The 26,290-nt window shown below is 37.6% G+C and overlaps 1 protein-coding gene across 1 annotated transcript; it reads right to left on the bottom strand.

Annotated features, from left to right (window-relative positions):
* Positions 1–159: 159 nt before the first annotated feature.
* Positions 160–24,610, bottom strand: HJURP (Holliday junction recognition protein). The gene is made up of 13 exons (XM_075412337.1): positions 24,461–24,610; positions 23,199–23,265; positions 21,475–21,539; positions 20,273–20,300; positions 15,578–15,633; positions 13,993–14,032; positions 10,562–10,623; positions 8,208–8,306; positions 7,396–7,456; positions 4,847–6,429; positions 4,223–4,286; positions 2,957–3,044; positions 160–827 (listed from the first exon to the last, which is right to left on the bottom strand). Exons 1-13 carry the CDS (start codon positions 24,542–24,544, stop codon positions 779–781), a joined length of 2,346 nt encoding a protein of 781 aa, XP_075268452.1. The 5' UTR covers positions 24,545–24,610; the 3' UTR covers positions 160–778.
* Positions 24,611–26,290: the final 1,680 nt, after the last annotated feature.

The following is a 26,290-nucleotide window of genomic DNA, read 5'->3' as shown; positions in this document are numbered from 1 at the left end:
AGCAATGAAAACCTGCGGGACCCTGCCACATCATGATTATGTATTTGCTGCAGCTATACAAACTCCTCCTGGGAATTTACATACCTGAAATAAAGCGTTGAAAGCAGGTATTTGTTCAGAATAGTTTTTTATTTAGAATATATATAGAGTCAGGTAAAATTTTATTAGAACACAGAATATAACTATCAAATCCACTAAAAATGATAAAATTGTATCGAACAATCAACTTTGGTGAGCTACTTAGAAAATTTAACATTAAAATTACACAGAAGGCACATGACAAGTCATAGGGTATAATATTGCATTTGGATCATCCAGCCCAGTTTACATTTTTTCATTCATTTAGTACTGATGTATGTATAAAGCGTGAATAGACAAGAATTCAGCAGAAAGAGATTGTTACTTACCTTCTTACTAATACTTTAAGAATTAAAGCTTATTAGCAGATAAAAAGCTAATACAGATTACATTCTATTATTATAAACACCACTAAATACATAATTTAAACTTAGCCACAGAAAGGAAACCTGATTCCCTACAATATCTGATGAAGCTGAAGGAGCAAGAAATGCCCTGTCAGAAGGGACAAAGCAGATCCTGAAGATTTATATTTCAGGGAAGTATAAATCAGTATATTACATACATATAATACATCCTTGATTCTTGGAAGAAGAAAGAAAAACAAAACAAACCCAAACTTTATAAAACAATGTTTTCTCTGTAGCAGTCCATGAATGCTCCTTGGTGAGTTTTGACCAGGAAGTTGTCCAAGAGATTGCTAGGATTTTGGTCTTTCCCCATCAGTGTAGCTTAGTTTTCTGGATACCCTATAGAAAAGAATTGTTTAGGTCATAAAGTAAACTACACAAAAATACTACGCTTGGTGAAACGCTGATGAGTGGAATTAAACTGAAACAAACTGCCAAAGCAAGATATCTGAACAACTTGACTGTGAACACCAGGAGGACTCCTTGTCTGCATTCCCATGCGCTTTCAACTGGAGAGGAAACTTTTCATTCTGTGTCATTTTAATGTCTCGGTCGTGCTACCACATTCACCTAAATTATATAAATATATACCAAACTTTGAGATGTAATCTTTGAGTGTATTCACAAATAGCTAAAAATGAAAGATACAAGTGAGAACACAATTATTTCCTTGCATATTACCCAAGAAATGGCATAATTTTTTTAACATCTATTTTAAACTATTTTGGTTTATATCTGACAATTAAGCGTAGCAGTATAGCTGTACAACAGCACTCACACAGAGCTGAAGAAAAGTCTGTTAGTTATGAACATTTCCTTTTCTGAAATATCTCTTTCATAATCATCTTCTAGATAAAAGCAGTCAAGTTCCAGACAGGAAGACAATATTCTTTTCTTTCCACAACCATTCATTACAACGCACAGCATTTTGCCACATGGCTTAGGCATAAAACTTCTGAGGGCTCTGAAGCCATTTAAGAAGAGCTTCACTCCTGGGGACCATAGAAGGCTAAGAATATCACACCACAGGCCCAAGGAAGCTTGCCAGCTGACAGTCCACTTCAGCTACAAATCAGCAAACATGCATTTGTGTAATTAAAGAACAAAGAAATAGATTTTATGCCAGATGGCTTGGCAAGAAAGCACTCTGTGAAATCATGATTTCCTACTCTTTCTCAAGTTTCTCTTACTTGCATTAAGGAAAGGAAAACCTCTTCCTTCAGAACAATTACTGATCTCATAAGCAGGTCTATGGAATCAGGAAAAAGTAGTAAAGAAAAAAAAAACGAGGGAATTCAAGAACTGAGCAGAAGTTTACTCAGCTAAGTCGGCATACTCAGCATCACAGAAACATCCTTGTATACTCATCAGCTTGCCTCCCGTCTTCCATTATTTCAAAAATAATCAAAATTCAGTCGCTATCAATATCATTGTATATTTATATTACAAGCCTCCAAGTTTTAATTCCACGTTTGCTTAAACTGAAACTTTTTTCTTTAAATTATGCAGCCTCTTTTCCGGTTAAGTTCTCCATACAAGTAGTTTAAAAATACATTCAGGCTTCCTTTGAAGTTTTAATCTGAACATTGTCAGAAAAATTTCCTATCAGCTGTATGATCATCTCAAGCACAGTGATAACATTTCTTGACTGAGTTTAGGAAGGCAGCGTATCGTGTGGTGCTGATTAGGCTTTTTGGCAAAAAAGCATGTCAAAATGTTCAGGAAAAAACAATGAGAAGCTGTTCAGAGAACTTTCAATGCTTTTTAATCCTGCTGCCTATTAAATTAGTTTGTAATTAAAAATCCAAAAGGTCTGAAATTTGAGAATCCTTTAAAAGTCACATATTTTCTACGAAAAGCAGATGTAGTAGGCCAGTGTCCAGGGAGCTGGAAGGAGTGTTCTCCTTCCAGGGATCTAAATACATTGCCAAGAGTGATAACAGCAGGAGGAGAGGATCTTGGATATCTTCCAAACAGAGCCACTGCTTGCTTACACTGAGCCAAAATGCAGGTAACTATGCCCAGCTGCACTGAAGTTGACTTTTGAAAGTCCTTTTAAATGGCAATATACTGCCCTTTCCTCAGCCGAGAGGACTTTCCCTTTCTGAGAGAACTTGTTCACTCAAACACACAGCAGAATCAAAACAGTTCTTTAGTTCCACCCAAAATAATAAATGCTTCTATAATGAACACAAACACAAAATAAGGACTGGAGTAGTTATTCAGTTAGGCCATCCTACTAACTTGTGTTCACTGGCCATCCATGCTGAAGTCTGGCTAGTTTTGTCCACAGACACTTACCTCCCAGTGTTCAAGTCTGCAGGTTTGATGAGCTTGGGTTCTCCCAAGCACCCATGCTCATTTTCATTCTAGAAGTAAGCATCTAAGCAACAACCTCCATACCCTTGATACAGATGTAGAGCAGCAAGAATTACGTTTGAAATTTCTTTTCTCAAAAAGACACTTACCTTTGCTGACACTTCTGTGCACTTCCAGGACAGCTGTAATTTTTCATTGCCCTAGGCCAACCAGAGTTGACATATGCAATCCCAGATTCTGGTAATGAAAAACAGGAGTATGGAAAGGGTAAGAGCCATGCTGAATAGCATGGGCACTACAGTATGTTTTTAAAATATTAGCCTATTAAGACATTGGTAATACTTTATTGGCATACTTCAATGAGCAAATTTCCTTATGAAAATATTCTAATGCAAAAGGTTCTGGCAAAACTTAATTTCAAGTAAATTTCATACACAGAATATATTTAAGCATAAGCCAGGCTTCTTCAAAATGCTTATAATTTATCACCACTAGAAAAAGGTAGAACTAGAAGAAACTGTTGATACCAGAAAAAATGTAATACATAAAGTACAAGTTGAGGAAGGCATAAGACAACAGAAGGGATAAGTCTACCTCAGATAATAAAATTCTTTCCAATTAATCAGTAATGAAAATACAGCAAGGCAAGAACCATGCAAACAAGTGCCATTTTCTTCTCGTAAATGAGTTGACAATATTTTAAGCCACCTTCTTCAGTATTTTCCTTCACATGTTAGTTACTTGTTATCTTGATTACAAGGTTCATGAATATAAAATATGGAAAATAAACATTGGTGATTTTACTTAGCAGGGAAAAAAGTTCAGGTTATGTTAAAAACATACTTCAGCCAAAATCAGGTTTTTTAAAAGGAAATTAGAAGATTAGCAGATAAAATTTTAGACTTTGGGTTTTTTTTAATAATAAAATTCTACTGTCCTGAATTGGTAAAATTCTTTTTATCCAGATTAATAATCTAATTCACCTAAGCAAGTGACAGTAGCCATGCAACAACTCATATGCAAGTTTTTGTAAAGCTGAAGAATCCAAACAAAAGAATTTGGCAATTCAAGTGTTGGATTAACAAACTATGCATTTCCTGCTGAACATCTAGATACCGAAAGTAAAAGCCACAGAAAACTTTAAATAAAATAAGAGGGAGAAAACCAGCGAATAATAAGCAATGCTTCAGAAGGAAAGGTCCTAATTAACCTACAGAAAAGCTTCTTAAATAGCTGTTAACATGCAATAGGAAACCCTTTTCTATACAGATTCCTTACTTAGAGGAACACTTAAACATATCCTGAGGAAGAAGGGCTGTCACCTAGATAGTGGTCTATTGAGCTCTGTAGATTAACCCTTTGAAGCAGGGCTTGTGATTGCTAAAGTAGTAATTCATAAGTTCTCTGAAACTAACCTGGCAGGGAAGTACCAGGAATATCAAAAAAAGTTTTATCTGAAGAAGCATGAAATCCAGAGTCCTGAAAATAAAGCATCAACAGGTTACACTGATGGAAAAACTCAGGTATTATTTCATAGCTTGCCTCAGAAGAAATGACTGGGAACCTGGAAGTAAGGGCCCAATATAAAATTTAAATCAACAACTCTAATGATTCATATGGAACCCAGTAAAGCTTTGTTTGCCTCACCTTGTCCATCTATAAAATCAACAAAACGTCATCATTTCAGAAGGACGCCACCTTAATTAACAGGGTCACTCTTTGAGATTATTTTAACCAGTGACATAGCCTATTAAAATTTAACAAAATCTTTTATTGAGCATTTTATAACCATTTTCAAAGTTATTAAATAGTGAGCTTTCTCACATGATCCAGGAGACCTGATACAACTTATATTCTAGCAAATAAAAATCCTCCAAACCCCAAAACCTGTAAAACCTTGCTGACCAAATAGCACCAGAAGACCAGAAGTATGATGTCACTACTTTAAACAGCTTCCACCTCTAATCCATTTTTAAGCCCTTCTTCAAACATCAGAGTACACACTATTTTTTTTTTTTTAAAAAAAGGCCCTTAAGTACCTGACTCTGACAGTTGTAACTGTCAAAAAAGCTGAGGTTACTGCCATTGTATTTGCTCAAAAAATCCATGCCCATCGTCTGAAGATTAACATTTCTTCTGTGAGAAATCTGTTGACATTTTGTTGAAGGAAAATAACATTCTGATATATTTTTCAGTCGCTTTACTGGTGAACAAAGAAGATCATTTTTAAAATTTCCTAGTCTTTTAACTCTTGGAATTGCAGATAAAGTTCGAACAGGTGAGTTAACAAGAGCATTTACAGTTTCAGACATGTGTATCCCTTCATATTTCCTTAAATTTGAAGCTCTCTGAAACCCATGAAGCTCTGGAACAGCCTCACTACACAACTGCTCATAGATCCTGTCAAATTCTCTATCGTACAGTGTATTGGACCTCAAAGGACTGCTTAAACTACTCTTCACTACTAATCTTCCTTTCTCTTCAAGGTTCTGTGAATTTGAAAGAGGTCTTGTCAATGTCAAAGGCTTTTGGATTTCTTTGGAACACAGTCTGTAGTATAGTTTTTCAAATGCATCTTCGTATTTCTGGGGCATCTTTGAAGGACTCTGCTTCACAGACAATGAGGAAAATGAGTGTTTGTGCTGGAAAGAAATGTGTCTTTCAGGACTTATGAGAAAAGTATGTGATGCTCTTGCAAGAGAGCAGTTTGTGACAGGTATAACAGTGTCACTATTGCCATAGGAACTGCAAGGAGATGAACACAACTCTGAGGCATCACCACAAGGAACGTCAGTCTTCTGAGATTTACTCTCCTTTACCAGGTGAAGCGCTGTTGACCCTGAACTGGCAGTGGATGTTATAAAATGGTATTCTGAGGAACATTTGTAAGCCAAGTTTTCACTTTCTTTGCATTTTGAATTCTCCAGTGAGACAGTAGTCTGTAACTCATCTTCAACTACAAAGGTCTCTCCCATTCTAGCCATAACATTAGGAAAAACAGTCTGTTTGGAGACTTTTTGACCTTTCCCAGATAGCAAATGATGTTCTAAACTTGCATCAGCGTAGTCCATTTTGATTTCATTTGAATCAAGGTAAGAATAAGGTACCAGACCAGATAAATTACTAATGGAACACTTGTCATCACAAAATTCTCTGTTCTCATTTACAAAAGTTTGATTCTGGATGTCTTCACTCCTACTGCTGCATATGCTTGGCAGAGCTTGCTTCAGCTTAAGAGGTCTGAACCCTCTTATTTTGTCTACAGTGACATTGAGCTTCGGTCTTCTAGAATGCCATCTTTTGTGCCTTAAGTATCTGGCCATGTATTTTAACTCTTTTCTCCGAGACTGCTTTGTCATGAGCCTTGTAAGTATCTCCACCATCGCTGGATACAAGTCTGCAATAGTTATACTGCTCCAGGAACATTCCTCATCTGCAGACTGGTATTCTTCCAAGATACTATCATAGCAAGTTTTATTCATTTCTGGAGAAGGCTGATGCTTGGGTATGGCTACTGTATTTGGTGAAATGGGAATGCCAGGAAGTTGTGACTGTAGAGGTCTGGATGAACAACATTCATTTGACAACTCCACTCTCTTTCTGAAAACAGCGGCTTGGTTGTCTATTCAAAAAAAAAAACAAACAAATGAATCACAAGACAAAACCACAAGAAAAAAAACCACCAAATCTATTAGGGCACTTCCAGTAATGTATGACACGACTTAGAAACAATTGCATGTGGTACAGATAGTCTTCCTGTAATAGCATATTTCATTAAGTTTTTTTTGCCAGGCTAAATGGATCATTAACATACAATCCACTAGGAAAAAAATAAAAGGTATTTCCGAACCATATTGAATTAACAGACTATAGAAGACAGAAATGAAATGTGTTAAAAAACTCCTTATTTTAAAATAGCTTAATGTACAGATATAAAACATTTTCATTGTAGAGGGCAAACTGCTTTGCTCTTTGTGATTTCTGACCAGGAGGAACAGCCTTATCCTATAGGTTTTGTTACTCTATTTCGATATTACTTGAAAGCTTTGTACTTGGCTAGTACCAGTGCAGCTTTGCTTGCCATAAAGCAGGATGAAGATAATGCTTTTTGTAGTAGTTAGGCTTGAAATATTTACACCAAATTTCTATCTTAGGTTTGCATCAAATCTGGAGAGCTTCTGAAGAAAAAAAGTTTACTAGTGAAGTACCACCTTGAGTACCAGTTACCAGCAGACCCAAAGCTATTCATTACTTTCCTTGAATTTAAAAACAAGCAGAACAAAAAAAAATATGCTTTCATTTAATTGGGCTTAATGCTGCTGAATTTTGTAGATACACATTTTTTTCCTGGGGCTATTTAAGAAAAGCTGTTTTTATGTATAAAGCTATTTGTTTTTTACTTTTCAAATACATTTTGCCATAAGCAAAATCATATCTAACTTATCTTCAAGAATCCAGCCATTAAACTTTTCCAATGGATAAATAGTGTCTCTGTGTTTTCAGTCAAATCTTTATTTCTAATAAATTTTAACACAAGCTTATTTTGTAACTAATATATTTGACCAACACTCAAAAGATTTAGTTGTACCAATCAGTTCTTGCACTGGCGGAGCTAAACGAAGACTTTCTGATGAACGTTGAGGTGCTATCTGAAAAACAAAGAAAAAAAAGACACATAATCTAATATCCTGTATTTTTTGCATGTTAAAGGTAACATCAAAACCTTATTTGTGACAACTCCTACTCTCTCCTTACTATATTAAGCTCTGTGCAGAGCTACAGTCCTAAGGGGCTTAGTAAATTTCACACAAGGAGAAAAAAAGTCTCGTCTAAGACTTCAGTATGAATTTTTAAGAGTTACCAGTTTAATGTTGGAAAGCTATTTATCATATTTTGCAACTTCTACATTATGTATCATATTTTAATCCCTCTCCCAAATATGAGAATTTATACATTGACATATCTATACCTGGATAAACTATACACCTTTAACTCCAGCAGGAAACAGAAGCCACACCACGTAACATAACACTTTGCCCCCAACCCAGCTCGCCCTCAAAACCAAAATAAAGCTAAAGCTCCTTTTTTTCCTACAAATCTCAAATTTAGGCTTCTCAGAAAAATTGCTGAAGTGAAGGTCAACTTGCACATCAGGGTTCAAAGAACAAAGTATAAAAGAAAAAAACAAAGAAATATGTGGATACCATCTGCTCTGTTTCTTACAAATCATTGCTGTCAGAGACCTGAGATACTGTCATATTTATGTAGACAGCAAGCAGGAGAGGAACAGTGATGGAATAGCAGAGAAGTTGTATTAGAACTCATTGTGCTGCACAGTTAGAGTTCTTACTTTATTCTAATCAGCTAATAACTTAGAACAGAATAGGAGAAATATGTTACCGTAATCCACTTGGGAATTTTCCTAGCATGATCTTGTACTATCACATCCACTTGAACTTTTACTTTCTCTTGAATTTTCCCATCATCTACATACAGATTCTTAGAGGGGAGAAACAAACAAACGGCATTAATTAAAACACAGAAATTATTGACACTGACAAACCCAAACATATTACTTAGATTTGTTTCAAACTAGTATTATCCAGATGAGGATATCCAAACGGCATAAACTTCTTTTTAATGTATATATTTTATGTAAAAAAAAATCCAAGAAAGGACTGTATGTGAAGATATATAAAGAGATAACTAGCTAGTTTATTGATGCAGGCAAAAGTACACACTGCCTCAGAAGACGCACTGATAAAAACAAAAAAAAAGGCCTAGTGTTAAGCTGCAAAGCACTGGTAATTACAGCTGCAAACCTTTACTTGTATTATTAACATCCTACGAATTCATATGCAAATTAAGGTCTACTCGGTAACGCACCTCTATGTTGTCGTGGTTTTGCCTCAATTTGCAACAAAAGAACCAGCAGTTTCTCACTCCTTCACCCTCCCCCGTGGGATGGGGAGGAGAATCAGAAGGCAAAAAGGCAAAAACTCATGCGTTGGGATGAGAACAGTTTATCAGAATGGCAAAGGGAGAAGAAAACAACAATTGATAATACTGATAAAAAAGCATATACAACATGCAGTGTTCTCATCACCCAACGCTCAGCTTGCTCCTGAGTAGCAAAAGGCTCTCCTTCAACCAGCTCCCCACTTAAATACTGAGCATGGCATCATATGCTACAGAATATCCCATTTGATCGGCTGTTTGGGTCAGCCCAAATGACTTGTTGTGAAAATTAACTCTATCCCAGCTGAACCCAGGACAACGTAAAAAACTAAAAGCATTTGGTGATGAATGGCAAATGTTTTTCATCAGTGAAACTCGCTTTCTGATGCAGTTTGTATTAGTTGTCATCAGAGACATCACAATGAATAGCACTATGCTAAACAAGTAAGGAAAGTGAAATAAATTTTTGGTAATTGTATATGAGCAAGCAGAACGCAGGATTAGAATGGCTGCACACACAAAGTGTGTATTGCACTCTTCCTCATCAATGTAACTACTCTGGGTAGTCCTGATAGAAGAGATCAGAAAAAATGTGAAACTATTTTACATAATATTTTCTAGTTGTTAGTAGTTTTTATTATTGCAGTTTGTGTTCCTGCATACATAGTGATCTAAAGATGTAACTGCTGTAACTAATCCCTGTTTCTATTAAGGAATGTAGCAGATGAATGTAGACACAAGTTATCACTAAGTTGTTAGACAAAATAATTAAGTCAAACAAAAGCAGTCTTGGTCTGTCTTGGTCCTTAATAAATAATTGGGATAATTGTAGGACAAAAGAGACTCCTGAATAATTCTACTCCAGACAGCTTGGCCTTGGGAGGGCAGATGCACCAAGCTACAGAGATGAAGAGGCAGTAAGAGGGCAACTAGACCACAACAAAACAGGCTGGAAGGACACTGTATACATGACCTTAGAACTGAGTTTGCACAGAAACAAAGGTCACCGTGATGAGGAGTATCAGCCTTCATCTTAGGGCCCCCAAAGACCACCCGAGGACGCTAACAGACATGTGTGAAAGATATTAACATATGCTAATTAGTTCTTGGAAAAGTCAAGAATATATAAACATTTCTCAGAAATATAACGGATATATATACTGTGATTGTATTTAACCTGAAATGACAGGGTGTTTAGCACGCACGTTTGGAGAAGAGATCCCCTGTGTGCCCAGCGCTACAACAAAGGATACCTGCTTAACAGTATACATTGTACTGTTAGCTTTTTTTACCGGATCTCTGAATCAGTCCTGATACCCATAGCGCAGTCTGGGAAACAACAGCAGAATATTCCAGTCTGCTTTTGTTATGGTAGCTGTTATTTCATATTTACTCTTTTTATTTTAAAATCATGTTACCTGTTTATGTTAGAGTCTTAGGTGAATGATCATATTTTTATAAGTGTTTTCACTTTGTGATTTATCTGGTTATTCTTTTTCCATACCTATAATAGCCTTTCTCAGTATTGCCTGTTCTGTGCAATACATTGTATGGCTTTCTCTGCTATGCTAATAACACCAAGACATAATATTACTTCGTATTGGTCTTTGTGACTTTATTTCTTGAGCCTCTCATTTGCTATACTTACTAAAAATGTGCATTAAGACACAGACTACGTAGAGTCTTCCACTGACAGTGCATCAACTCATCAGGCACGTGTAAGCTATTCAAATAGCTCAATCATTTCTATTGAATACAAAAATTATTCCATTACATTAGACATCAGAAATTTTTACCTGGAAGTGAATGTCTTCAAATTTTCTTCTGACTGAAACTATATCGGCATCACTTTCTTCATCTACAATTTGAAGATAAATACTAAATAAAATCTAGTTGAACTCAAAAACAAAACAGAAATGTTTTTAAACACACACTGTATAACTTACTGACTAAACTGGTTTCATTTTAGAAAACAGCTTTCTACACTAAAACTTTTCATCTGCATTACATTTCCATTTCAAGCCCAACTAAAAAGCATGGTTTATAGGTTCATAAATGACTTGAGGAGAACAAAGAAGAGTGGAGATAATTTATTTGTCACCATTTCCTCAAGATTTATGCTACCATTTCAGAGAGTAAAATATTTTCAAAGCACTGCTCTGCAAGATTTATTATTCATTAATGCATCATTCCCACTTACTTCCACTACATTTTTAAATATCCCAACAGAGACAGTAAGGACTATCTACCGCGCTTCCTTTTCTTAGTTTCTTATTGTCAAGACTGCCTTAGAACTGCCAAGGTACGAAATAAGATAGACTTGAGAACATTAAAAAGCAAGTCCAAATATTCCAACTCAATTTTTAGGTATTCTATGGGTATTTTTGTGAATGAAACACAACAAAACATATTTTTCTAAATGTAGTCAGACTTTCCAATTCATCATTAGCTAAAGCCTCAGTCTTTCATGATCATAAAACATGTGACTGCATTGTAAGCCCTGATTCCTGAATTTCACTGGCTGATATCTTTGTCCCATGATCATGTTCACCGCAGGGAGGGGAAAGAGCAGAGGAGAATAACCCTGAAAATTAAAACGAGTGAAGAAAATCTTGGTTATGATACCTACCACATCACTGCCTCTTTATACTATTCTTAAATTACTAAAAACAGAATTAAAATATTTTCCAGCTAATCCCATTTTCCTTTTTTGTTCCCTGTCGGTGCAATCATCACCTAAAGCTCTGTGGACAGCTGCTGCCATAGAGATAGGATAAAGATACATATGAAAGAAATGCTATCTTTGTGGGAGACAACATAATTTTGTATTTTCTGGTGAAAATGGTGAGCAATCAGAGGGTTGGCTTTGATCTGACCTCAGTAGAATTATTTTATTAAAACTGAAACCCCTACCTGCCAGATTATCAAAGCTTTTTCCCACATGGAAGACAAAGTTGTGGTCACTTTACCCACAGGAAATCAGTAACTAAGCATCAACAGTGGAGGAAGCAGTAAGAATGTTAATGTTTTAATCTGGAGAAGTTTCAGCCTCCAACTTCTGCTGTAATAGCTGATACTCTCTGACACACAGTCTTCTTCCTCCGATAGAATCGGGCACAAAACTGGCAGACTGCTCCCTAAATGTTCACCGAGATGACCAGACTAGACTATTAGAAAATAGCTTGTATCATAGAATGAATCGATCGATCTGTATACAAGTTGAATACTCTTCCAGGTGTGAAGCCTCACAAAAGTGTAATATTAATGTGTCTTCAATGTATTATCAGTCATACTTCAAAATCACTAGAATATTAATTATTAGCAGAAGACCATGGCACAGCACAGAACAGAAGAAAGTGACGTATCTTCTCCAGGGACTCTTGACGTGTTTTTAAGGGCCAAAAGGGAAGACCATTGTTCCTCAAGTGCTGAAGATAGAAAATTTGATCTATAATACAGGAAGATATTTCCCTGGAGAGTCAATAGACTCTCATTACCTAAAAGATATACCTTATTTAGAAGACGAACACGTTAGTGAAGGGGTTACTGTAAATTTTAAGTTTTGACTATGAAATGATATTCTAAAATTAAATACATTTGGATAAATATACAATTTGGATTGAACTTTCTCCTTTCTCTCCAAATAAATTCATTTTTCTGTGATACTATCCTAACAGATACAAGAAATTGTTCAGATATCACTATACTTTGCCATGCTACTTCCTGTGAAACCAAATAAGGTAAACCTAATAATTTTCCCTATCAAGGGCAGGTACAGGCGAGAGCTGTTTTGATTTATTTGTACCTGCTGTTGATAAGCTTTGCATACTTTTAGAACTAAAATATTGTCTAATATCTGGAAGAAACTGCTTTTACTGAGAAGTGAAGCATTCTGTATGAATACTAAAGATGGAAAAAACCTGCCAAAGCTAAAGTTATAGCTAAGGCAGCTAAAGATACACTTTTTTCTTGACAGTTAGCATGCCCTACTGCTAACCTTTTATATATCTAAAAAAAACAAAACCCAAATAAACAGAAAAAACAAGACACCTAGGTGAATTCCATTTTCAAGTGAGAAATCCAATCCCACGTGTCTATGAAGCTAATTTCTAGGTCTTACTGTATTTGGAGATAGCTGGGACTCACCGAGGCTGTTATAAATCCTCTCCAGTCTCTTCCTAGAACATTCACAAGAGAATGAGCAGGAGTGGATAATCATATTATTGTATGCTGCTATGAAGATACCAGAGTCTGAACTCCATCACTCATTTATCCCATGAGTGCAAAAGACACAAAGGACACTTACAGAAGCTAAGCTACAGATACCACTAAAATTTGTTTCCTATATTTCATTGCACAGGTTAAGAAAAAATGAAGTCACACTTTCTAAATTTGCAGAAATTATTTTATCATTAAAATAGATATTTGAAATCATCCTCTCAAATGATAGGAGGGCAAATTTCAGATTGCTGTTTTCCCTCAACAGAGAAGTAATCATCTGCCTTGGAGATAGCTATGAGTATGAAGCACCTAATTTATACCAAAGGATGTAAACATCAGCTAACCGTATTTTGCGGCAACTGCTCTTAATCATTAAATGCTGGTTACGACCTAGCCACAGTTTAACTTACGCAAAATAGTAAGTATATATATGCACAAGAATCAAAAGATCTTGAGTACTACAAGTCTTAAATACTTTAAAAACAGTTAAAGATTGTTACCACCAATTAATACACTCAAATACTTATTTGGGAATACAAGGTCAAAACCACCTAAAACCTTGCAGACAGGCCACGAGACCAATACTGAAACTGTTCCTAACACTACTGAAGACATATTGTTGCAGCTGAATGCAATATCCGTGTTTCCCAGACCACTAGAAATTAACGTATATATTCTAATTATTAATAAAACTTCTATTGCCACTTGTGCCAAAGTTTTGATTTCACTGTTCATTTCTTTATTTAAAAAGACAATTGAACATTTTCCACATTGACTTCCCAGCATATCAGGGATTCAGGACTGAGATTTTAGAGGAGTGTGGATATTGGTCTCATAGTACTATCAGTACCTCAGTCTCTTGTTATTCCTATTCTCTACTTTCTGAAAGGGTAAAGAACAGGTATTAAAATTATTTTTACCACATTAGAAAATAATGAAAAAGTACTTTGCAATCTTTTTAAAAAAGTTTAAAAAAGGTAGCTAAAAAGTATATTAAAACACCCACCTACGTCAGATGTATCCACATGAGAGTTCTCAGGAGATTCCTTAAAAGCACATGAAAGGAATTTTAAGACCTGGTAGCATAAGCTATGTTAACTAGTCTATAGAATTTTATGCACTCGCTACTTGCTCAGATTTTTGGGGGATCATGGTGGTGGTGAAACATACCCAGTCATATTCCACAAACTATGTCCAAATGACACCATCTTTATTAACAAATCTATACACAAATTTGTCTTGATTCACATCCAATTACTCAATGAGGAAAGCTATTTTCTTCCCAGCCCTTCTATACTCAGACAAACAATGCAAGGAGAAGCTATTAGACAGGAGCAAAAAACACTTGGCAAATGAATTCTAATCACCAAATTTTTATCAGTTTGTACTGGGGATTTTCTCTGTGTACCAATGTATATAGAAATTTTCTTAACTGCCCATTTTAAACAATTCTTAATTGCCTGCTTCAAATAATCATTATATAATATTTCAAAGGGGTTTCTTACTCTATATTCTAGAATCTTGATAGTTGCATAAGAAGCTCATTTATACGGATAAGGAGCCTTTCCTACAATCTACATCTGACATCACGTTCTTCAGAATTTCTTTTTAAAAATTCTAAATCTATTCTGTCTAGTTCAATCACAAAATTAGTGTATTGTGCGTTAAAATGTCGTCAATAAAACGAGACAATTCTAACTACCATCTACGTAGAACAAATAATTAGGAGTGACCAGTGAGATGGCCCATATCAATCTTCAAATGTTGAGTATTTTCTCCTTAAAAAGGAGTCAAAAGAAGTTATTCTAAATGACAACAAATTTTATAAGTGTTAATTTAAGTTAGACACACATATTGCCTAGCTGAAAAGACACTTGACGGTTTAAAGCCTATGTCCAATTGCTATCTCTCCCTTTAAATAAACTTAAAGGAGAATAGAATTCAGCTGAAATCCATGTCTGATATCATAGCTATTATTCGATATCCCAAATATCACAATGGGAAGGAGGATATGTAATTATATAAAACATATGTAAACCCTACCACAGAAACAACATGAAAAATAAAATTTTTTAAATTGTATGAATCCACCGTCACAAAACATATTAGACCACCACATATAAAAGTCCGGAACTTGAATTCGTCACCACCTCAAAGCACAGAACCGATCAGGGGAGGAAACAATCAGGGGGAGCACACTAAATGATCAGCACTAACCAGAACATGCAGATTCTAATTTTACACAAATGTGTACCTGGGAAGTAAAGACACATCTTTGCTAAAATAATGCAACTACATGTGGGGAACTCCATGAGGGGAAATATAAAGCAATTGTTTAATAAGATACTGAAAGTTTGAAGAACTAAAGCAAAAGAACTGCAGCAAAATACTTCAAGCCCTCAAATTTTTTCAGAAGTACTTATTTAAGGAGAATAAAGTGATTCAATTCAGCAATTAGCAGATCTTTAAAATCTAACTTTATAGCTATGGTACAGGACCACCTGCTTGTGATTAATTTCTTAGTTTTTGACTACATAAATATGTTTTCCCAAAGAGGCTTTATAAAAGCTGATGCAATATGATGCCCATACCTGATGTACTGTTGCATGTCCATCTTCAGAATCACTGGTCTGTTGCTTTGACATTTCTTAGTGTGCATGGGAGGAGAAAAAAAATTTGTTCCTGTTTGTTAGGTCACAGATCAATGCTGTACCTAAACTCATTAATTCTTCATTTGTATATACTTATTTATTTTGAAAAATATTTAAACACTTTGCAAATAGAGAACTTACACAAGGCTGAATCAAAGAACAGAAAAGTGACAGAACAACATTCTAGTCAAATACAGCAGACTAATTCTGATCAGAGATGTACATGAACCATATTACATGTTTTCTTCTTAACCCATGAAGCACCACAGAAAATAAAATTTGCCTCTATCAGGTGGTGTCACTTGTAGAAAAGGAAGACAATTGCAAACTTTTTGTACATTTTTTCAGACATATGTTGAAAAGGATGAGAAAAAGACTAACTACTCCTGAAGCCTGGGTAGAACCCCAAACCTCTACTGCACCTTTTTTAATGATTTTTGGCAAGTGGACCTTCCAAAACTGCTATGACCCACCCACAATCTTTGTGGCTTCCTCCTCACTATTTATTTCATAGGAATAAAATAAAGAGTGTAAGAGCTGCCTAATTTATCAGAGATCTCCCCTTTTTACATTTCTTTCCATACTTTTTTCTTCATTAGTTATCACAACCCAAATGGATTTAAATAAAACCCAGAACATATTAGATCCACAGAGAAGGAGCTATCTTCAATTAAATGTGACTCCCACATAAGCTTATTTCACAATTAGCCTCTAAAGCAGGTATTGTTGCTACTAAATTTATGTAGACTGAAAACTGTTTTGGTATCTCTAACTATTATTAATACTGTATAAATTACAGGAATTTAATCTTTCCCAAAAGAGAAGATCTGTATCTCAAAACATATGACTCCGCTTGTACTACAGCTCAAGATCAGATGCATGTGATAGGCTTAAATAATAACAATAATACATGTATACTTTAGCAACTATGTTTACCCTACTCAAGACTGTCATTAAACATGTTTCCGTTTAATGCAGAATTTGTTATCCTTGCTTTTTTCTGCATTTCTGTTTCCAGATTAGCTTGTCATATTTGACATCGATTTTTTACTTTTTTTGGTTAAATGGTAAGAAAACTTCTCATACCTAACTCAACATAGGTACTGTTTACTCCTATATGACACAGGTATTATTTACCCCTGTAAACACTTCATGTTTTTTACAGTGCCAAGCATACATCTAAATACTTCCAGATTTCTAAAGGTTTAAAGCATATGGAAACGAACCTAAAGATATCATCTACTCCTTCTTGCATTTTAAAGCAGGCACAACTATACCTAACTTACCTTTAGGATAAGCATAGCCCATTCTTAAAAGCAACTCCATAACCTCTATGAAAAGTATTTCAAAACTTCCTCATGTTTACATTTGGAAAGCTTTTATATATTTAACCTAGAGGCTCTCTTTTGTTGTCTCTCCTCCTCCACCCCCCCAAATTCAGTCCTATCACAAGTGGTTTCTGTAATTATTTTCTTTTTTTGACTTATTCCAGCTAGACAAGCTATTATCGAATACAACCCAAAATAGTCCACAAATTTTATCACTGTTGAACAGTGCAGAAAATCTGTTTTGTGTGCTTTACATACTAGGCACCCGTGCATATCTTCTAGCCCAGTGTGCGCTATTTTCACAACAGAGCAATATTCTTGGTTGGCTCAACCAGCCTTCAGAATTGCCTCAGAATCACAGAATAGTAGGGGTTGGAAGGGACCTCTGTGGGTCATCTAGTCCAACCCTCCTGCCGAAGCAGGGTCACCTACAGCAAGCTGCACAGGACCTTGTCCAGGCGGGTCTTGAATATCTCCAGAGAAGGAGACTCCACAACCTCCCTGGGCAGCCTGTTCCAGTGCTCCGTCACCCTCAGAGGGAAGAAATTCTTCCTCATGTTCAGACGGAACTTCCTGTGCCTCAGTTTGTGCCATTGCCCCTTGTCCTGCCTCTTCCTACATAAGTCTATTACTTTGTGCTATTTCATGCAGAGAAGTTCAAAGTTTACTGAAGTTTTAGCCCCGAATTGCGGACCTTCTTTCACAGTGGTCATCCCTACTTGGTATCATCCGTGAGTTAATTAAGGGTATCCCCTCTTTTACTATTCACTTAATGAAAGCATAAACTAGCAATTTGCTCAGTACAAGTGCTCAAGAAAATCCCTCATATTTCCCTTCAGTTTGGACACAGACCGTTGGTAACTATTCTAAGCACAGTTTTCCAACCAGTAGGAAACCAGGCTATAAAACCACTTTCTCATCTAAAGTTAATGAAGCATATAACTAGAAGGCTCTGGCTTCAGCTTGTAAGCCTCTCAGGAACTTTATGTTCACTATTTCGCAAAAAACTACAGTAATGTTTCCCTTCGAATATGTTAGCAATGCCTTTTGTTTTTTTAGAAGCTGAATGAGGCACTTTCTGCACATTTCTGGATTGGGAACACAGGAAATCAGAGTAACATGGTAATGTCCCATTGATATCCATTACTGAGCAAGATCTATGAAACACCACAGAAGGTGTTTTGTTTCAAAAAAATTTCTCAAGAAAAGAAAGAATTTTAAGTGGCTTATATATGACAGAAATAATGCTGCTCTTGGAGGCTGAAATTTAACGTACTTGGTCTTCCCATACCCAGAACTGGCATATATTAAAAAAATCCAAAACACTCAAAGGATTGTCATTTTGCCCAGTAAAACTTCATATGGGTACTGGACATTCTATCCAAACAGTAAAAATACATGCTAGCAAAATTCAGAATTGCGAGTTGCAAAAAAGAATACAAATTATATTCCAAGGGAAGGGGTTCATTAATAAGTATTTGGGTCTTCTAAAGATATTTTAAAGTTCACACTTAATAGCACAGAACATTGTGTATTCTAATTGAAAACACGTATTAGGCTCACCTACGAGTATAGAACAAGAATAGGTATGATTTGCACATTAGCTTTAATAATCCCTGGCCAGAAAAATTTTGGGTTTTTTCGTTGTTGAGCTGGGGCTTTTTGAGCTTTTGTTTTGTTTCATTTTCTTTGTTTGGGTTTTTTAAGGGTAACACCAATCACAACCAGTCAGTTCAAATGCTTACTCCATGTACTTTTGTGGTTCAAATAAAGTCAGAGTAAGATGATTTTCTTAAGTTGAACAAAATCCACCAGATTCTATATTTTATAGCATATATAAATATACATGTATAAATACAAATCTGTAAAAGCAGGTTTTTCCTTGTAACAAAAGCTGTTAACACTAGTGCTATTCCCCCATCTTCAATATTTAACTAAATATTTCTTCCCTAGGATAACTTCAGTACTAAATAATAAAGACTTTGCTCAAATTATATTAAATGTTGGAAAAATACGTAAAATTTTTCTGCTTTTCTACCTGATCTGTAATGCATTATATTAAATTTAATATTAATTAGATCCAGCCTTCTTAGCATTAAAGACACTCCAAGTAAATTCCTTCAATAAGAACTTCAAAGGCATTCAGACATTAGGTCGAAACACAAAGATTAACAAAAAATTACTTCTAAAAGACTTCAAATACTGTATGTTTTAAAAAACTAACTGCTGGATGCTCTTTCTGTCTGACTTCTACTGCAGATTGTAGCCAGTCACTTTTTGTACTATTCAGACCCATCAGCATATGTTGTCTGAAAATTAGAGGCAAAGGTCTGGACCTTCTGAATCTCTTTGTATCAGACCCTTATTTCCCGGCTCAACATTTTAACTTCATAGGCTTATTCAAAGTCTATACCTGAACCCTGTACGGACAAATTTTTTGGTAGGATTGCAGAGAGAGAGAGAGACTAGGTTGTGTTTTGTCGTCAGATGTTCAGCATGAAAGTTTCTCATATGAATGCCATAAAATAAGCAACACCAAAACCACCACCTCAAAACCTTAAGAAAATAAAGCCCATCATATCATTGCGGTACTACACATCATAATTTCCTCCCATCATTTATCCCAGTAAAACCACATATTTTATTGGGACATACAGCTCCCTTTTCAGAACAATGGGAAAATTTTGAGATGTCATACATCTCCTTAAGTAGTTTCAGAATTACACTTTGGTGTGCAGTCTTGATTTGACTTCCATCATGATACTTGATCTCTAATGACTGATCGATCTAATGAAATAACTATACACTACTTTTTCCTGCAGGCAGCCTGATTCATTCAGTATACAGGCTAATGTGCTAAATTTTTGACAGCTCATCACGTGACTTCATGAGATTCTTTTAACACACATTTTTAATACACCTACTTATTTAGTTATTTTCAAAAAGCTAGCAACTTTCAAATTTCTCCACTTGTACACTCACGTAAGTCAGGACTGGAATTTTTAGATTCAATGAACATCTGACAAAACTGACAAATACAACAAAAAGCTGTCTAATTGATAAGGGGAGATTATTAATCAACTTGTGATGACAGCAACATAAATTACAATGTATTTACTCATCTTAAACATTTTAAACTACATTTTGGAATCCTTATGAATATAAGTATTGTTGTTTTTTCAGGTGGTTCCCCCCACAAAAAGAGTGAGTATCCTAAAGAGTTTGGCATAAAACCAGGACGTCTTCTATTAAGTCAAGAATCTCTGGATAAGATAATTTATAGCACTTATTTTTTTAAACACTTTACCTGCATTCCTTTGACTTCCTCTATTACGCTGCAATTAGAAATAGGAAAAAGAAAACATCAGAAGAATCTTAGAACAGTAAAGTTATTTTAACCGATGCCTTTATTTATTTTGGTATATCTCACAACTAGGCACTTTCTAAACAACCATTCAGTTTCCTTCAGATTTCCCATGGCCTGACCAGAAAAGCCACAAATACATGGTAAAACTTGCCTGATTGTTCACTTCTTGTCCTACTGTTAAAATCACTACAAGAACATAAGTTATAGCTGCCTTGGCCCATACAAGAGGCTAAGCCACAGAATTACTCTTACAGTCTTTAATGGGTTTAGGCTGTAAAGTTGTTCAACAATGCTTAGTAGATGATGTACAAGGTATTACCAGGAGCAGAAAAGGAAAGGGAAATACAGCCCCTTTTCTGTCTGCATTAAATCCACTCTTGTTCCCCAGGACTGAATTTCACTCCTCATCCCCTCACTTTGTGGGGTTCAGAACAGCTTCTATGTTAACTACCAAGGCACACGACGCTACTTAGCTTTTTAGACAGATATTAGGAATGTAGCAGCAAGGCAACTTTTGACAGTTACATAACAAACACTGAGATGTTGATGAAACTTACTGTTGAGTTCTTATGGGGGAGTTTCGAAAACAGAAAAAGAAACGACTGCTTTTTTAATGTAAATATGCAGAATAAAAAAACGAGATCATATGCCTACAACAGTAATAGCTTTAGCCTGACACAGACAGAAAGTGCAGAGACTGCAAAGATACTTTAATTACTTTACCTTTATTTTACAGAAGAAAAATCTAAAGATGAAACCAGTAAGCCCTTTGGAAATAAAAAGCTGATGACCTGAACCAAGATAAATTGATTCGATGCATGTTAACTTCAATGACAATATTATGACGAGATTCAAAAGTACATGTTCCCATCAGGCAGCATTTCAAAAAAAATATTTTTCCAGGTTTACTAATGGTGCTAAGCACTGGTAAATGGCCATCTATTTTGGTCTATCTCATTTGACAGTCTTCACCAATCTATCCTAAAATCCTATCTTAACGCAGGTGTTGACTTCATTGATTAATACCTCTTGCAAATATTATATGGCACAGCAAGATTAGAATGTACTCTTATATGCATTATATAAGAAAAAAGAAATATTGCTACATTTTGACTGCATTATAGTACTATATTATTAAATACCTGAAGTACTTCCTTCTTCCATTTTCTAAGCTTCTTGGTTGACACTTCCTCCCATTGTTTAGGTCCTAGAAATAACAAGAGATATCAATATAAACATAGCTTTTCTTTTAACACTATCTATACCAAGTATCATACTAGCAAACATAAACATCTAGGAAGACCATATTAAACAGTAACAAAACATTATAAAATCTGAACAGCCTCCAATACAACTGCTTAAACAAAAACTTACGGAAAAGAAACCAACAGAATATGGTAATTTCAAGTGAGAAGTCAGACAGAAAAAAAAAAACCAAAAAAACCACACACCACATGCTGAGTCTAACAACACTAAGCTAAAATCCAAAGAGCATTACAGCCCCAGAAGCTATGAAGAAGGAAAAAAAAAGCAAATTATTTTGCTTTTAAAATTTTATTTAATGCATACACACTACATGGTATCTGAGGTTACTTACAGTCATACTTATGGCTTTACAGGACTGAGATCCATATTCATCCTGGACTGAATAGAGGTTACTACATCACAAGCATAACCAAGCCTTTACAAATCCAAGACTTTATTACAGTGCTGTATGCACGTTTCCTCCTTCTCCCGACGGACAATATATAAAAAATGCTATAAAATGCAAACTTCACAGTCTGTAAAAGCCTTTAGAAAGTAAATCATATTTGGTACAATGATAACATTGGGCTTGACATTGTGGTAGTACTTCATGGATACGTCCAGCAAATTCTTCTTTACAAGAAGTGATATGGCAATTTTTGTATCATCATCCTCACTTTAGTGATAATAAAAATGGACAGAACATTTCATTTGCCAGTAAAGCCACCAAGATATTAAGTCATAAGTCCCACCAAAACCCTGAACAGTGTATTTCAGAACAACAGGTTTTTTTCACAATAAGCTCTCCGTAAATATTATCAACGATATAATGGATCAACGCTTATAACAAAACACTGGAAAAATATGACGGCATAATGTGGTACAGATTTACACTAACCACATGAACATTCAGTAAAACATTAAAGAGACTATTTACCCCAGTCCACCCTGACATTTGACACAACAGAAATTTATCAGAGTAGCCTTGAGAACACTAAGCAGAGATGAAACCACCCAATCTCTTTTCAGTGGTGCCCAGCGGGCACAAACTGAAGCATAGGAAGTTCCACCTGAACCTGAGGAAGTTCTTTACTCTGAGGGTGACAGAGCACTGGAACAGGCTGCCCAGGGAGGCTGTGGAGATATTCAAGACCCGCCTGGACAAGGTCCTGTGCAGCCTGTTCTAGGTGACCCTGCTTTGGCAGGGGGGTTGGACTAGATGACCCACAGAGGTCCCTTCCAACCCCTACTGTTCTGTGATTCTATAAATCCACTCACACGTATCAATTTCCTGCTAATACCTCCATTCTGTTGTTTCCCCTCAGCCTTCTCCCTTTTGATTCTTCTTCTTACAAGACATTCAAATATTAACCATTGTTATCCTGAACTTTACTAATAACTCTTTTCTGTTGTCCAAAACAGAGCATGCAATGGACTACAGTAGTGCACATAAATAAACTCTCCAGGTATTATATGCATATATCAAAATTTACATATGAAATGCCATACCTAAGTGGACAAAATCTGTTGCAATTAAATGTTATATAATTGCCAACAGTTATATGCTTTACTAAGTCTAAATATACAGCATGTAAGTATTGAAGATCGAACAAATTCTTACCGTCAGGCGTATTGTAAGTGAGAGTTTCCATGGAAATAAGTAAATCATCTTCGAAAGGATGATTATACTAAATAAAAAGGACCACTAAAGATTAGAATAAATGATTAAAGCAATGTTTTTAACATGCATTTTAAGAACTGTTTTTAGACAATTTTGTTTTGAGCAAAACATGACATTATCAGTATGTTGTTTTACTGGCTGAAGTTACAAGTCAGCAACCTGAAAACACTAATTCCTAGAGGAAACACTTTTTAAGCATGTATGTAACCCATTCAATTTCAAGGCATAAGCCAGTCACTGACAAAATGGGGCTTCCGAGAGTTTTCAAAAGTAGCTAAATTACTCTATTACAGTTTCTTCTAAACTTTCTCTACAGTAACTGCGATAGCCACTTAGCATAGACCTACAGCTCACAACATATGAAAATATCCAGTCTAATGCTAGATGAGAAAAATATTCTAGAACTAGACTTAGCCTTATGCCAGCCCTTAGACATTAGAACAAAACATTTCCCTCAACAGCAAAGCTGACATCGCTGATTAAATACATCCATCTCTGGACAGAGCTGTATGATTCCCACACCTTTAACACAAAATGGCTCTAAAGTAAGGAGTAAGTAGAGAGTCTCCCACCTCTTTCTGTAGTTTCATTGGAAATACCTTAGCCAATGCTAGCTAATTTGGGTTAAGGGTACTACAAAGACAACTCAGACTTAGTAATTAAGTCACTTATTTAATACAGGCAATCCAGGATCTAAGATTTATGGACGTTTTCAAGGTGCTGGCTCTTTCTTAGCTCGTTCCCACCAAGGCACAGGCGTACGTGGCTCAGCACAAACCGCCGAGCTGCACCAGGCGCTGGGTGACAGCTGCTTGGGGCAGCCGGGAAAAACAGGAGCTGGTGACACCACAAGTTACCGACTGACGGAGAGAATTCAGTGTCGGTTACCGCACATCGGCGCCCAGAAGGAAAACTGAACCTGTCAGCACCGACACAGCAGGCCTCAGAGGTGGCGAGGGAAGAGACTGCCCAGGCTGAGGCGGGCGCAGGGCCGCACAAGGCCGGCCAGGCCCGGCCAAGCCACGCCACACGCCGTTCCGGCGAGAGAAACCCTGAGGAGACCGCGCTCGCGACACCGGAGGGGGCAGGCAAGGCGGCGGCAGCCCGCAGACCTTCCCCGCGCCCGCCGCAGGACGGCGACGGCGGCTCCCGCCCACGGCCCCTGCCCAACGGCCGGGGCGACGCGACGGCACGGCCCTCACCCGCTCCAGGATGCGGTTGATGGAGGCCACGAAGCGGGCGTTGCTCCGCCGCAGCCGCTCGTCCAGGTCCCAGGCGGAGGCCATGGCGTGCGGGCCGCCCGGCTCCGCGGCACCGAGGGACGGGGGGCGCCCCGCACGCGCACGCCCCGACCCCGGCCACCGCCGGATGCTTCCGCCCTCCTCACATCAATTCAAACTGCGCGCCACCCCCTCCCAGCGCCTCCGCCCCACTTCCCAACTCTGATTGGATCTTGCTCACGTCAGTTCAGGCGCCGCAGCCCATCCGCGTATGCAGTGGGGCGCCTGTCTCATTCTGATTGGCTGCTTAGAGCTGCCGAGCGCCCATCCCCTCCTTTCAGTTCTCTAGCTGCGTACGGGGCTGGCAGCGAAGTCGCCTAGTTCTACCTAGCAATAGTGGCCTTCCGCCAGCTGCCGTTGGCTGCGGAGTCAGCTGCCGGCACAGCCCGCCGAGCTCGGTGCTTGCGGGGCTCGGTGGCGGCAGACAGCTCCTCCCGCCGGCTGCCGCCGGGCGCCGCCTCACCCCGTTGGGCGCCCGCTGCCGCCTTGGAGCCGTGGGCCGTGTCGGGGCGGGCGCTGTGAGGAGAGGTCCCTTGGCGGGAGCGCTGCTGGAGCGAACGTGGTGGTCGCGGGGCCCCGCGGGTGGCCGCTGTGAGGGCCGGTGCCGGGACCGGGGAAGCTCCGCCTGCGCCGCAGGGTGCGGCAAAAAGCCAACGTTTAAAATATAGTATGAGCCAGTTCATGTCAAACCGACACCTCTCTTTTTTGCCAGGGCTCCTTGGGGCTGGGGTTCCTTGGGGCTGCAGGCCCTGCCCCCCCCCGCGCCGGGGGCTGGTGCGGGCCGGGGGGCTCCGGCCGGAGCCGTGCGGGACACGGCCTTCCCGCTGGACCCAGTGGAAACGCCCAGGAACAAGGGCTGGGGAGTTTGATGCTGGATGGGCGCTGTCAGTCGTGCGCTACCCCGTCATTCTGCAGCTGGTCCCCCATAGGGTTGCAGGCCTGAGGCCTGATGATACCGTTTTGGGTGTCATCCCATTCCTCGCCAATATTCCTCAAGCAACCATTCGTTTTCTATGAATTAAGAATAAAAAAAAAAAAAAGCCATCAGCACAGCAAGTTCCCTGGAGACTCCCATTACAAAAACATTTGCTATTTTGCCAATGTAAAGACATGGATGCGTTTCGCATAATGGCTTCTTGTCTAAAGCTAATTTGTATTTATCCACTCACTGTTTATTAATTTAGTTGTAATAAATCATATTTTTAAATAGCAGAACTAAAGAAAAATACATAGTTTCATTCATTTTTAAGCATTCTTACTATTAAGTGGTTGTGAAGTTTCCACAGCTGACAAGTTCTGCATTAAGGCCTTACCCTTTTTGAAGGTACGATTTTTTCTGCCACCACTTCATGAACCCCTGTGCTCAGCAGTTAAATCACATGTATCTGGTGAGTGAGCCAGCTACAAGAGTAGCAAAGTGTTGGTTTTGGTTAGGTGGAAGAGAAAGGACAAGTGTGGTAATTCAAAGCTGACGAACTAGATCCCACTCCTACATTTGTCACTCTCCTCCCACTGGGAGGAATGCAGGACAAATCATCTAAAAATTGGAATCTCACTGATGATTACCTAACTGCATAGTCTTCATTTTCTTGATACCCACCTGGGAGCGTATTTGCAGAAGCTCTCAACACTTTCTCTTGCTATTCACTTTGATGGAATATTGAATTGATGGATGGAATATGGAATACGAATATATAAAACTTATATAAACTTCTTAAGATTAAAAAAAAAGGTGCAAGTACAGGGATTAAA

Source organism: Opisthocomus hoazin, chromosome 1 (genome assembly GCF_030867145.1).
Source record: "Opisthocomus hoazin isolate bOpiHoa1 chromosome 1, bOpiHoa1.hap1, whole genome shotgun sequence".
Classification (NCBI taxonomy): Eukaryota; Metazoa; Chordata; class Aves; order Opisthocomiformes; family Opisthocomidae; genus Opisthocomus; species Opisthocomus hoazin.
Note: the sequence above shows the minus strand (reverse complement) of the source record. Positions and strands in the feature narration are given on the sequence as shown.

Excerpts from the sequence above, each read along its gene's own strand:
- HJURP (XM_075412337.1), bottom strand. The coding sequence starts at position 24,544 with ATGGCCTCCGCCTGGGACCTGGACGAGCGGCTGCGGCGGAGCAACGCC. Across the intron at positions 4,287-4,846 it reads GTTACAACTGTCAGAGTCAG|GACTCTGGATTTCATGCTTC; the intron begins GTACTTAAGGGC and ends CTTTATTTTCAG. Across the intron at positions 3,045-4,222 it reads TCCTGGTACTTCCCTGCCAG|AATCTGGGATTGCATATGTC; the intron begins GTTAGTTTCAGA and ends TTTCATTACCAG.